The sequence below is a fragment of the Sceloporus occidentalis genome, unplaced genomic scaffold (assembly GCF_023333645.1).
Source record: "Sceloporus occidentalis isolate IW3139 unplaced genomic scaffold, rSceOcc1.0.p SCAF_1, whole genome shotgun sequence".
Taxonomy (NCBI): domain Eukaryota; kingdom Metazoa; phylum Chordata; class Lepidosauria; order Squamata; family Phrynosomatidae; genus Sceloporus; species Sceloporus occidentalis.
Window position 1 is genome coordinate 81234811 of NW_028316981.1, and position 13785 is coordinate 81248595.

General features: G+C 44.0%; 1 protein-coding gene across 1 annotated transcript in view; it reads right to left on the reverse strand.

Moving 5' to 3' along the window:
* The window catches only part of CDHR2 (cadherin related family member 2), a 44097-nt gene that overhangs the window by 14562 nt on the left and 15750 nt on the right, over positions 1–13785 (reverse strand). The window contains exons 10-18 of the mRNA XM_089527371.1: positions 8344–8419; positions 6766–6872; positions 6429–6662; positions 5140–5295; positions 4142–4309; positions 3716–3777; positions 3208–3451; positions 2223–2462; positions 502–571 (exon numbers count right to left, since the gene is read on the reverse strand). Of these exons, the coding sequence (XP_089383497.1) occupies positions 502–571; positions 2223–2462; positions 3208–3451; positions 3716–3777; positions 4142–4309; positions 5140–5295; positions 6429–6662; positions 6766–6872; positions 8344–8419 (1357 nt within the window). The remainder of the gene's footprint in view (positions 1–501; positions 572–2222; positions 2463–3207; positions 3452–3715; positions 3778–4141; positions 4310–5139; positions 5296–6428; positions 6663–6765; positions 6873–8343; positions 8420–13785) is intronic.

Sequence of the window (13785 nt, forward strand, 5' to 3'; positions counted from 1 at the left end):
ACTGGATGACCTTGGGTAAGTCACCCTCTCTCAGCCTCAAAGGAAAGCAATAGCAAACACCGTCTGAAGAAACTTGCTAAGAAAACCTCTTGATAAGATTGTCATAGGTCAGAAATGACATATAACAACAATAAACAACAATCTTGTTCCTTAAGACTAGAGGGACAGGATCTGTTCCGTGTACTATATATCAGAATTTCAGATAGGTGTGAAGGGAGACCTTTATGGGAGTGGCCTCTTTGTTCTGGAATTACCTCCCTCCTAGGGCTCTTGCCTGTGGATAAATGTTTAATTTTAGAGATGCTGTTTTTCAAGAAGGCTTTATATCAAGCTATTATTGTTAGTTTGTTTTAGCTATTATTTAGCTATCTTTTTTTCCTCTGTGGTTGGATTATTTTAATTTTAAGACACAATAGACATGGCCATCTCCCATTATGTTTCCATCATCAAAACATCCTAGTTCCCTTCCAATCCAAACTAAGAATCAGTAGTTCACAGTACCTGACAATCGCTCTCGAACAGAGAACTCGTAATAGGAGCTGTTGAATCTAGGTGCATTGTCGTTTCTATCCTAAAGAGAAAGGAAGAACTGATTGCAGAATAATGCTATTTCCAAAGTCCATATCAAAGAGTATGTGGGCCTTTTCTGCAAAGCAGCAGAGTACAGTGAGGTTGTGACATTTGACAGAAAGGTCAGGGTGGTGTACAGCTTGAGACCTCAATATCATGGCTAACCCTGTGCCACAAAAAGAGAAGGAATGCCATGTCTAGGGTCAGGATGAGTCTAAGGACTCATTCCCATTGCAGTTTGCTTCGAAGCAGGATTCAGGGCAAACGACTCTTGTTTCCATTTGAACCCGCTTCTGATCCTCATTGGATCGATTCCAGAAGCGGGGCAAACACAAATAACCCAGAGTTACTTGATACTGTTTTGTTTTTTTTCCCCGGTTCTTTTCACAGGAATTGATCCTGCAGAGATTCAAAGAGGTGGGAATGACAGATTGGAATCACAGCATTCAGGAGGGGAGGGCCAAATGGCAGAGGGTTGTTTACCATCCCTCCTCAGTTTATGACAGATCCACAATTTCTTCCCCCTGTCAGTGCTGCCTTTGTACTTGTTTTTTTCCCCATTAAACTGAGCACATATTCAATAGATCACTTTTGCAACTACTAAAGCTGTTAAATCAATCAATCGCATATGCACTCAGTTTAATTTTTAAAAAAACAAACATTGTCCTCCGTTTCTCCCTTACCAGGATGCCCCAGCAGTCCTGCGTTTCTCTCCCTCTCTGCTCCCCGAAGTCCCCTGTTTCTCTCTGTCCCAGTGCTCCCAGAAGTCCCCTGTTTCTCTCCCTCCCTGCTCCCAGAAGTCCTCCATTTATCCCTTCTTCCCCCTACTCCATCCCAACTTGGGGGCATCTCCCTCCCTCCCTCCCTCCCTCCTCCAGTCCTGCCATCAAATGATTGACACCCGGAGTATAAATGGGAACAAGAATCATGCCAAAAAAATCATGTTTACCCTGGAGTAAGGTAAATCTTGTTTGTAGTGGGGATGAGGAATCTTTTGGGATTGATTTCTGACATGCAGCCAAGCCGGATCAGAAACTGAGTCATTCCTCCAATGGGTATGAGCCCTAAGACATTTTCCAGCCCAGGGTGGAAAACTGGCATGACACCAAATCAAGGTACTGTACAGAGTACTTAAAACCAGCCAAATTATTTTGACACACAAGACAGACTTTCTCACAAGTGCCTCTCCTCATCCCTTCCTGTGTGTATTGCACAGATTTCAATCATCACTATTTGGGTCACAATCCTGTTGTTGCTTAATGCTGGTAAAAATGTTAATATGCAAGCAATTGCACTTTTTCAAAATTTGTGCAAGGCTGGAATCTTATTCAGGGCTGTGCATGGTCTATGACACACCATAAATGTTTGTGCAAGCAGGTGGACTGCCAAGGAGGTTCTGTAAATGCAGTTTTTAGTAGTGGGTGAGGATCTGGATCAATTATTGTCCAAGTGCAAGGTGAATAGCCATATCACTTGTTGGGCAATCTCCAGCATAGCCATGCTTGTGAAATTTCAGGTTGCATAACAGGTGAGCCCTTGACAAGTGGACAGGGCTAAGATTTCTGTTTCAATCCAAGCACCTTCCCTAAGCATCCATTTCCTAGGCTGCTCCCCTAACCTTTCCCCAACCCCCTGATATGGAGCACCATTACCTCTACTAAGAAGGTGACTTTGACTGTAGTGTTCAATTGAGGGATGCCCAAATCATGCACGAGTATCGTCACCACCATCTCACCCTGGAGCTCCAAAGGGATGGCCTCTCGGTCCAAGGACCCTTTGCTACTTAGGACCCCTGTGTCTGGGTTAATAGTAAAATTGCTGCTGAATTCACCAGACAGAATCTCAAAGCGCAAGCGGCTGTTATTGGTGGCTGGGTCATCCTTGTCAGTAGCCTGGGAAGAGAGGTGAAGGACTTGTTAGCAGACTCTTTCTGTGTGCTCCTAAATTCTGCTGCCTTGGAAAAAGATAATCTGAAGTCTGGTGAAGAAACTGTGTATTTTGGTTTCAAAGAAAGAAAAGAAAAGAAAAAGAAAAAGAAAAAGAAAAAGAGAGTCCATGTAAAAAAGTAGAAACCTGTTTGGCAAAATAGTGTTTCCCTTTGCTGCTATGAGTACTCATTTGAGTTGATGGATTCCCCCTCATCCTCCCACCCCCAAGATATAGAAGCTAGAATTGAACAGGATATTGGGAAAAGAACCAGTGAACAGTACACAACCACAGAGGAATGAGAGAAGTGCACAGAGAATCCAAGACCTCCTATCTCTGTGCTTACTACAGCTCCACCAGGCATGACCAAGGCATTTTCTCGCTCCTTATTGCAACTGGAAGGTGTGGAAATGTATTTCACCTAAAAACCACCACCACCATGAAATATGAATGCTCAGGAACTTAAGGCACCATGTCATGTCTGATACTATATTCTGCTTTTGTAAAACCATCTGACAGATGTGCAGAAAGCCCACAAATGTGAAGTTAGCCCTTAGTCACAGCAGTACCCAAGGCGAAGCTTTCTGTTCAGGTACTATGAGAAGGAATTACTTGCCCTGACAGTAAATAATACCATGGTAAATTCATGCAAGTGGTCTTGAGGAGTCTAGTTTGGCAAAAGAGCTGATGCACAATGCAGTTTGGCCTTACCTGGATCTCGACAGTGATATTGTCCTGGCCTTCATTAACAAACACATTGTAGGAGCCTGTAACAATTGGAGCGTTGTTGTTGATATCAATCACTGAGATCTCCAGCTGTGTGGAGCCACTCAAGTCTCCCCCATCTGTTGCCTGCAGGGTAGCATAATAGACAGGCCGGAGTCCCCAGTCCAGTTTACTGCCATTTGCCACTAGTATTGTTCCGCTGGCTGCATTCACTGTGAAAGTGGACAGGCTGCATGACAGATAAAAAGATGGAGCCTTAGGTTTAACCTACAATTGTATTGTACCAAATTCTAAATGGGGTAGATGGATTGCAAATCCCATCATCTCCAGCACACACCTTGTTGATCATGTGGGCTGGGTAATGGGAGTTTAGTCCAATATATCTGGAGGACAACAGATTAAGGAATGATGCTGTTATGACAACCCTTTCCAGAAAAAGCAGGGTCTACACCATCACCCTCTTCCCGCTCCTATAGCAACTAGATATACTTACATGCTTGCAGGGAGCAGCTGGTAGGTGATCTCTCCATAGAGTCCACTGTCTGGATCAGTGGCCTGCAGAAAGAGGAAGAAACCAACCCATTCTCATTAACCATTTACTTACAGATCTACCTCCGAGAAGGTTCTACAGCTTCTATTTAAAAAAACCTGGATAAATTATTGTTTTGGACTACAACACCCAGAGTCCCCCAACTAGCAGTGAATTGCTAGCTGCAGCATTCTGGGAGTGGAAGTCCCTAACAGTAATTACTTTTTGAGCTCTGCTTCAAGATATGGAAGAAATCCATGATGGATACTTTTCAAAGTGGCCTTTAAGCTTCAGCCCCTCTGACCCCACTGTCTTTCACTCCAATACAAATCCCCATTCTGTGTTCCCCCTTCCCATCCTGACCCCAAGGCACCAATGGAGCTTTCTTACTGTGATGTTTGAAGAAACAACAGTGCCTGGCGGGCTTTCCTCCAGCACAGAGAGTTTGTAGTCATTCTGCTTGAACTCAGGCCTGTGGTCATTGATGTCAGCAAGATGGATGGTGACCATGGCAAAGGAACAGCAATCATTTGTGTTTCCAGTGTCATTTGCAACTATCTGCCAGGACCAGAAAGATTAACCAAGTAATTAAGCTTCATCCAATGCATGTTAAGAATCAAGAAAGAAGAATGTTTCTGAGCTGGCTTTTTACTAATTTTACGTCGCCACTCTTACTGTCCTAGGATATCGAGGACTAGACTGGGCCAGTCATTTATACAAGCCAGTTCATCTTCTGGGCTGCAAATTTTATCTTTTTCAGCTGCAGAGGAAACTGAGGGCCCTTTTCCTCAGCAGCAACCACATTGGGATGCTTTGATCCTAAACAAGATTAGTCTCATAATGCTCAGAAAAGTGACTGTGAGACTACAACTCCCAGTACTTCCCAGCCAGAGTCTGGCTGTAGTTCACAAAAATAATTTCCCCACATTCTGAACCCTTTCACACTACACCATTATGGCACTATGATTCTACTTCAACTACCAAGCAAGTAGTTGTGGAATCTTTTGCAGTTTAGGGAGGGGTAACTAGAAGGCATAGCCAGAACATGGCCACATAGCCTGAAAAACCCACAAAAAGTATGGATGCTGGCCATGAAAGCCTTCGACTTCACATAGTAGTTAAAGTTGAATCATAAGGCTATAATAATGTAGTGTGATAGGATTAGTTTTTGCTAAGCACACTATTGCCACACAGCCTGGCAGAAGAAGAAAATCCTCATAAAGATAGATCCTGGTGTGTATGGTCATATTTCTCACCTATTTCTCCCAGACTGAGGTTGACCTGAAGGGAAAGTATATTCAGCTGCTGAATGTGGGTCTCGGTTCTTGGCAAGAAAACTTCCTACAGGACAACATGAGGGAATGGGTTTAGCTTTTTGTTTCTCTTACCTCCACAGTCATAGTTGGTGTCTCCTCATAATCCACAAGACCTGGGCTGCTGACTAGTACCTGCACAGCCCCTTCATTCACAATCTGCTGAGGTGACACTGAAAAAGCCAATGCATTTGGACCCTGCAAGGACAGCTGGAAGGTGCCATTGGAACCCTGGTTGGGAGAGAAGGCAGGGGAACTCAGAAGCATGAAGCTTTCAACAGAGTTTGTGAGGCAGAAGGAATCAACTGTTACCACCCAGCAAAATGAAGACTCAGAGCCAAAAGAGCCCCCCCCACCCCATGCAGCTTTACTTTAGAATAAAGCCCCCGGGGGGGGGCAAGAGGAGGAAGAGGGCCTGGCGCTCTCCCCTCCATCCCTGCTCCACATGACTTTACTGTAAAGTAAAGCTGCGCAGGCCAGGTATGGGGGGTGCCGGACCTTTTCCCTCCCTTCCCTTCCGGGCTTGAGAGTCAAGCCTGGCATGGAAGGGATGGGGCGGGGGTTTACCAGCTGTCACTCTCCTTCTGTGGTGTCACCCCCCTCATTGGTTTCACTCGGTGTGGTCTGCACTCCCCACATCTCCCTAGTGACACTAGTGCTAGGAGTTGGAGTCCAACAATTTCTGGAGGACCACATGATTTGCACTGTGGCACTAAATTAATATACAAATGCATTAGAAAGTTCTTATAGAACTAGCTGAGATGCTTAAATTAATTTTCAGCATACATTCTGGAGTGTACAAGCAAGCATTCAAAAAAAGTGATTAAGATCAGGTGGAACAAAAAAGTTCCCAGTGACAAAACAGTTAAGATAACAATAAGGTTTCTGAAACATTAGCAATTGTATTGTGTTTGTCTGTCCTAGCATTTAGTGTGAATGCCCTGATTTGACCAATGAATCAGGAGATTGAGAATAAAGTCCCTACAGCACATTTGAAGAAATGCACAAATGTACAGAAAAGTTCAGAGGTATCTTTTAAAATGTAGTGAGAGGAAACAGAATTTGGAACTGTTTCCAACAAGTTTCCATCTGTGAGGACTGCAGGCTTGCCCACTAATGGTGGTGTTGACAGTTAAAATCTGAGATAATAGCATTGCTTGGAAAAGTTACTTTTTTACTATAGGTCCCAGCCAGCATGGCCAATAAAATTTTACTTTTCCAAGCTCTGGATACCAGTTATTTTCCCAAGCTTTTGGATACTCAGAAGACAGAAAATATTCTTCCAGACTATAATTCCTTTTAACTCTGGTGTGGCATTGCATCCCACCCATAGGAAGTTCGACAACCTCTCCTCCCCTGTTCACCTTGTCAGGATCATAGGCCACAATGTTGAGATTGGCCACTGGTGTTCTGGAAGAAGCATGTTCCTCAATATCACCAGTGAAGTTAGTCTCTGGAGGCCCTGTGAAGTTGCAAGCAGGATATGCAGTGCACCAATAGAACTGAGGCGTATTGTCATTGATATCCGTGACCCGGATGGTCACAATGGTGCTGACTTGTGCCACCTGGTGGTAAATGTTGAGGTCTTTTTCTCGAGCCTGAGTGTTGGAGCAAGACAGACAAATTAAGGTGTTGAATAAGAGAGTGCCATCTGTCAAGTGTGGGACACCTCCTACTTCCCAAGACTAGTCAGCTACTCACCACAACCTGGAGCTGTACCTCCTCACCCGGAACACCCTCTCGGTCCAGGTTGCCATTCACAGTTAGGACCCCTGTGATATTGTCGATAGTAAACAAGCTAGTGGTATCTAAAAGAGGGGGGGGGAGAGAAAATACCTCCTCAGCCATATCAGAGGCAGAGATTAGTCTTACTGGGAAGGAGAGGAAATCTACAAATGTAACTTTCCAAGCTCCAGAAGATTCCTATAACTTGTTTTCCCATCACACTTCCACAAACAAAGGAGATTTACTTCTCCTTGAGACCAATCTTCTTAATGCCCCATCTCATGCTTTCAAACTGGGCCACTGTCCTCCCTTTCCTCAGGACTTGGGGTGAGGCAGAAAGAGGTTTCCAGGTCTAGCTGCTCAGCACAGTATAGATTATGGTGGAGAGCAGCCAAGTGGCTCTGATAGTGGTGGAGGTAGAGATCTGCTTTGTACTTTTAAAAAGCTTCCCAAAGTGCAAACATCTGAACCTTCAAGTAGGTTTAGCATCTCAAATAATTCATTTGAGGTTCAGATTAAACCCCAGAGTGGATTCACTGATGCACTGAAATTGGGGTCACCTGCGTCCCCTGATGGTGTGACAGTTCAGTTCTGGATGCATTTATCACAGGAACAAAGAACTGGAGCAGAATTATCGTGCAGAAGACAGGATGGCTTCTTGGAAGAAGGAGACAGGACAGACAGACTGGACTAGTTAGCACTACAGCAATCAAATAAAGAATGTAGACGAAGGTGCCCTGGTCAGCTAAAGGGACATTGGTGAGAGTATCCTATAAGAAAAGGCATTGCTGAGTAAAGTGTTTGCTAGAGATAAAGCATCAATTAAAAAAGTGGAGTTAAGACACTTCTACTTCAGATTTTCCACTGCTTTGGGCAGGTGGGATGAAAGAAAGGTAGCTTGGACAGCATGAAGGATAGTGGACAATGACGTGGATTTTCACACTGACAACACTTTTGGCCACCAACACAGTATGATGGGTATGACTCCACTGTGAGTATGTGTGGTGGGAATGGGATGTTTATGGCTGTATCTGCACTGCAGAAATAATCCAGTTTGACACAGTTTTAACTGCCATGGCTCAGTGCTATGGAATTCTGGGATTTGTAATGTGTGAGATAATTAGCCTTCTCTCTCAGGGGGCTCTGGTGTCACAACAAGCTACAAATCCCACAACTCCATAGGATGGAGCAATGACCATTAAAGTAGTATCAAACTTCATCATTTCTGCAGTGCAGGTATAGCCTATGTGACTTTTTATGGCTGATTGCCAGCAGTCTCAGTGAAAATGAGCAATGTCCCACTGGGATCTAAAAAGAATCTAAAGTAATGCATTGTGTTATATACGTCATTCTCTAGCCACACTTCTGCCTCCCATTTTCAGTACCTCACTTTTGCCTTTCTGTTCTGGTCCTATCAAGCTGAATACCTGCCCCTCCATTTTTGCAAACCACTTATACACATGACAACACTCACTAGACCACAGGACCCTAAGTCTTTGCTCTGCTAGCACATTCCTCATCCCTCTGCAACCCCCTCACCCTTCCATTACTCACTGGTGATGCTGTAATAGATGATATCATTCACGTCCTTGTCTCTGTCAATGGCAATCACCTTTATCACAGATGTACCCTAGAATAAGAAAAGCCTCGTGTAAAAGTAGAGCCTGCTTTTAGAGCCCTGGTAGCACAATGGTTAAATGCCTGTACTGCAGCCACTCACCCACAAACCATAAGGTTGTGAGTTGAATACCACTCAGGGGTTCAAGCGCGACTCAGGCTTGCATCCTTCCGAGGTTGCTAAAATGTGTACCCAGCTTGTTGGGGGCAATTAGATTACAATTGTAAACTGCTTAAGGAGTGCTTAAGTGCACTGGTAAGCAGTATAGAAATGTACTTGCTACTTGCTATTGCTTTGTGTTACCCACAGCAAATAGGGAAAGAAAACTACCATCACTATAATTACCAGCTTTTCAATCACTCTTTGCAAGTACAGACTAAACATTGGATTCTTAATCAGTGGAAATAAAAAGTTGTCACTTGCTCATTCCTACATGTTAAGCTACTGTTAAGAGCAAAAATAGAGAGGCTAGTTTAATATTGGAACTCTGAGCCAAGATAACAGACTAGTTGGAATCCCATTGCTGATGTATGTGCATGATGTAAACCTGGAGTTATGTCCTTTTCAGACATTGCAGAAAGAGTTATTCAGTACCATCTTGCAGAACATCCAGCCCATGACCCAGGCAGCTTCTAAGCACCCAAACCATTCTGCTACAGCCTTTTAATAGATGAGGGGATGGGGCAGAAGGCACCCAGAAGCACACAGCTGCAAAATCTGAGAATACAATGCCAGCTGTCTTATTGCAGTTGTAGAACAGGAGCTTGGTCTGCTTTGGCTCCACCTCCACCCTTTCTTTCTCCACTCCCAATCTCCAACATATGGCTCTGGTAATGCTGTTCTGGGAGCCAGTGTGGCATACTGGTTTGAGTGTTGGACTACAGCTCTGGAGACCAGGGTTCAATTCCCACTGTGCCATGAAATGCACTGGGTGACCTTGGGCAGGTCACATGCTCTCAGTCTTAGGGGAAGACAATAGCAAATCTCCTCTAAACAAATCTTGCCAAGAAAACCCCATGATAGGTTTGCCTTAGAGCTGCCATGAGTGGGAAACAACTAGAAAGCACACAACAACAACAATGCTGTCTGGCCACTTGAAAGCTGCCCTTGGGGGCAGGAAAGACTCTGTTTGCACAATTAATGATGCCAACCATGCTGTGTGATTATCAGTGCTGGGCAGAGAATGTCAGTCTTGTGTCCTCACTGAAGCCTCAAATCTGTCCAGTATGAAAAAGGATTAGACAGAAGAGTTGTGAGCCAGTAATGGTGTGCAAACAGCTCCCAAGAGTTTTCACAGCATGCCAGGTTGTGTACAATGGCTTGTATTAAATATTAGGAGCTCAGCTGGTACAGGCCTCAAGAAGATGTGACTTGTGCTCACAGCATGAGTGACATCACATTCTTTCCTTTCTCACTCTGGCTCAGTTGCAAGTTAGGCTTTCTTAATTCTTGGCTTAAAAGACACAGTTTCCTGTTTAGATGATGATGGGGAGAGTGAGGTTAAAGACCACATACTTGCTACAGAGATAGGCCCAACTCCTACTGTTCTCCCAGCTTCAGTAGACTTTGTTGCTGCTGCTGTTAACTCAAGTAGTCCCCAACCCATGGTGACCTTATGCATGAAAGATTCCTTGTCCTCCACTGCTCTACTCAGTTATTGTAATTTCATGCCCATGACCGCCCTAATTGAGTTTATTCATCTGGTGTGTGGTCTTCCTCTCTTTCTGCTGCCTTCTACCTTTACTAGCATTATTGTCTTTTTGTGCTTCCTCATGACATGGCCACAGTATGGCATCCTCAATTTGACCATCTTGGCTTTTTCTGGATTTATCTGCTCAACAAACCATTTGATTGTCCTCTTGGCTGCCCACAGTATCCTCAACACTCTTCTAAAGTACCATATCTCAATCAATTTATTTTAGTGTATATAAATGTTAACCTTACTACGTTACCACTTACTCAGTGGGTCTCTTCTAGCTGGGATTAACAATAGTATTCAAGACAATAGTATTCAAGAATCAGAGGAAGCCCTGCAACAACAGCAGCCCAGCTACAGAAGAGGCTCCCGATTATAAAACGCCCTCGTAGCCCTTATGTTTTGTAGTTGCTTTTAAGCTGCCTGCCAGCTCTCCCCCAAAGACACCCAACGCCAGCGCCCAGCACCCATGCCAGACACAAAGACCGCAGAGACGCCTGAGCACCTCAACATGGTTTCACCACGCCAGTGCCGGGAGACAGAGGGGGGAGGTACCAGTGGGAGCGGCACCTTCAAAAGCCAGCCTGCCGGCTCTCCCTTGAAGATGCCCAACGCCAGCACCCAGCGCCAGACACAAAGAGCACAGAGACACCTGAGCGCCTCAGCACAGTTCCACGGTGCCAGCGCAGGGAGACAGAGGGAGGAGGTGCCGGTGGGAGCGGCACCTTCAAAAGCCAGCTTGCCGGCTCTCCCCTGAAGATGCCCAATGGCAGCACCCAGTGCCAAACGCAAAGAGTGCAGAGATATCTGAGTGCCTCAGCGCAGTTCCACCACGCCAGTGCCGGGAGACAGAGCGGGGAGGTGCCAGTGGAAGCGGCACCTTCAAAAGCCGGCCTACCGGCTCTCCCCCGAAGGCGCCCAGCACCAGACGCAAAAAGCACAGAGACACCTGAGCACCTCAGCGCAGTTCCACTGCGCCAGCACTGGGAGACGAAGCAGGGAGGTGCCGGTGGGAGCGGCACCTCCAAAGCCAGCCTGATGGCTTTCCCCCAAAGACGCTCAGCACCGAGGACAATGAACACTGAGAGGCTTAGTGGGACACCATACTAGAAGGGTGGTAAATAGGACTCAAAATAAGTGGAGACAGGAACATTGATCAATATTCTACCTAAACAGTTCCCCAAAAACAATTGTCTATCAATATCATCTGACATTGGCAATAGCACAATAGGAAGCTGACTGATTAACAGCTAGATTATTTGATTTAGCCATTTTAGACCAACCAAGACAGCAATCGAGACCAAATTTATACCACCTATAGGCCTTTCCTGTGCATTGCCATGGTACTTAATTTAATACCAATGGAATATGACAAGAATAGAGGTGGGAAGGGCATTATTGTGATAAAAGAGGGTGATTATGAAAAAGTTAATCTTGATCATGGCATGCCGATTAGAGTAGTGCGGGGCAATGGGAGATACAGCGTTAATACAGTGAGTAAGAAATATAAAGGAGGACAAGATCGATATTTAAAACCTGTCCTGCCTTTCACTCATTCTATTTGCCCAAAAGAACCGAGGGTCATCTCAACCATACCACAGATCCTTACCCTGCTTCTTTGTAATGCCAGGCTGGTAAAGAACAAATCTCATATAATCTATGATTTGTTAGAAAAAGAGCAGGCCAACCTGGCTTGTTTCACAGAAACCTGGCTGGGAGAGGACAGTAGTGTGACCTGAGTCAAAGCTCTCCCAGCTGGGTATGCTGTTAAGGTCAGGGAAAGTGGGCGAGGGGGAGGACTGGCTGTGGTCCATAAAAGAACCATCACTTTGACCAGGAAACTGGGCTGGAAAACAGAGTACATTGAGTTTATTTACCTGACCTTGAAGGCTAGCAACAGTCTGGGGATTCTGTTGGTCTACCAACAGAAACCTAAGGCCTCAATCCAAATCCCCCTCGGGGGTGGAGGACCCATTAAAATGGTCCTCCCTCGAAGGCTGATGGAACCCAAAAGGTTCCAAGAAGCACTAGAGGGTTTTATGGTTGGGAATGACGGCAATTCTGTTGAAGCCCTGGTTGATACCTGGAATAACGACCTTACCAGGGCCATAGACAATATCGCTCCTGAGCGCCCTTTCCAGCCTGCTCCTAATTAAAAAAACTTGGTATACGGAAAATCTTAGGCAAATGAAGTGGGCTGCGCAACAACTAGAGTGCCGCTGGTGGAAACATCGGTTATCTGACAAGACATGCCATAAGAACTCATTGGATTCTTATGGAGTGGCAATCGATGTAGCAAAGAACTCTTTCTATGCTACACGAATTGCATCGGCAGAGTCTCGTCCAGCTGAGCTGTTCAGGGTGGTTAAAGAGTTAACCCAGCTGCCTCCCACCCTGAACCCTTTATTAGAACCAACATTGACTATGATCCTTCTTAATTATCTCAAGATATATGAAGAAATATTGTTAATGTAGAAGAACTAAGATAGAAATAAGATTGGATGTAATTTATTTCATACCATTGCTGATTTGTTTATTTCAGCCTCTAAACATATGTTCATAAATTATTTAAGAGAAAAAGAGTAAAAAACAAAAGCAGTAGTAAACAACAAATAAAATCACAAAAGAAAGCTAAATTTTAATTAAAATAACCTCTTGTAGAAACAGAATATTTCTTTTGGTTGTTATAGACTGAGGAAGTTGGAGGTAGACCAGTCTCCAACATCTAGTTATTTTTGTTAGATAAAAATTATAGAGAAATGTATACTAAGAGAAAGTCCTAAGTAAATAATGATCTGTCTTAAACCAATGAGGTACGTAGAACAACTATATAATAAATACTAACGATATCTGGGATAATACAAAATTTATTTTTTGAAGTCATAGGATACAACGTTTAGAAGAACTAAAGCTATAATAATGTGAGATACAAATTGAGAAAAATGTAACTTGTTTTTATATACGCTCAATGTTTGATAATCTGTCTGATATGATAAGTATGTAATTTATGTTATTTGCATATTTTCAACCTTTCAATAAAAATTAAATTTAAAAAATCTCTACACTGGCTGACAATCAGCTTCCGGGCGCAATACAAAGTGTTGGTCATCACCTTTAAAGCCCTACATGGCTTGGGCCGGAGTTACTTGAGGGAACGCCTCTCCCTACACAATCCGCCCCTCACTCTCAGAATATCTGGGAAGAAACTTTTAGAATACTCAAAGACTAGACTTCCCATAGAACATTCACTGCCATGGCCCCCACGTTATGAAACAACTTACCAGAGGAAATCCATCTTATGACCACTTTAGATGCCTTCAAGAAGGCACTAAAGATGGATCTCTTCAGGCGGGCATACCCACCCGACCATCTGTAAAGAAATGGAGGAAATCCCACTTCTGATAGGAACAGCACATTGTAACTGCTGTTTTTATTAGTATTGTTGATTCAAGTTTTAACTGATTATTTTTTATAATATGTATTTTAGATACCATTGTATTGTATGTGGTTTTATGGTTGTAATCCCACCTCGATCCAGTGGGAGAAGCAGGAAATTATTATTATTATTATTATTATTATTAGTGCACAACATGCAGCCAAATACACACACATTAAGTAATAATTTAATGAAACATCATACAATGCCCACCCTACAAAAGGCTATGATATTGCAACTTTACTA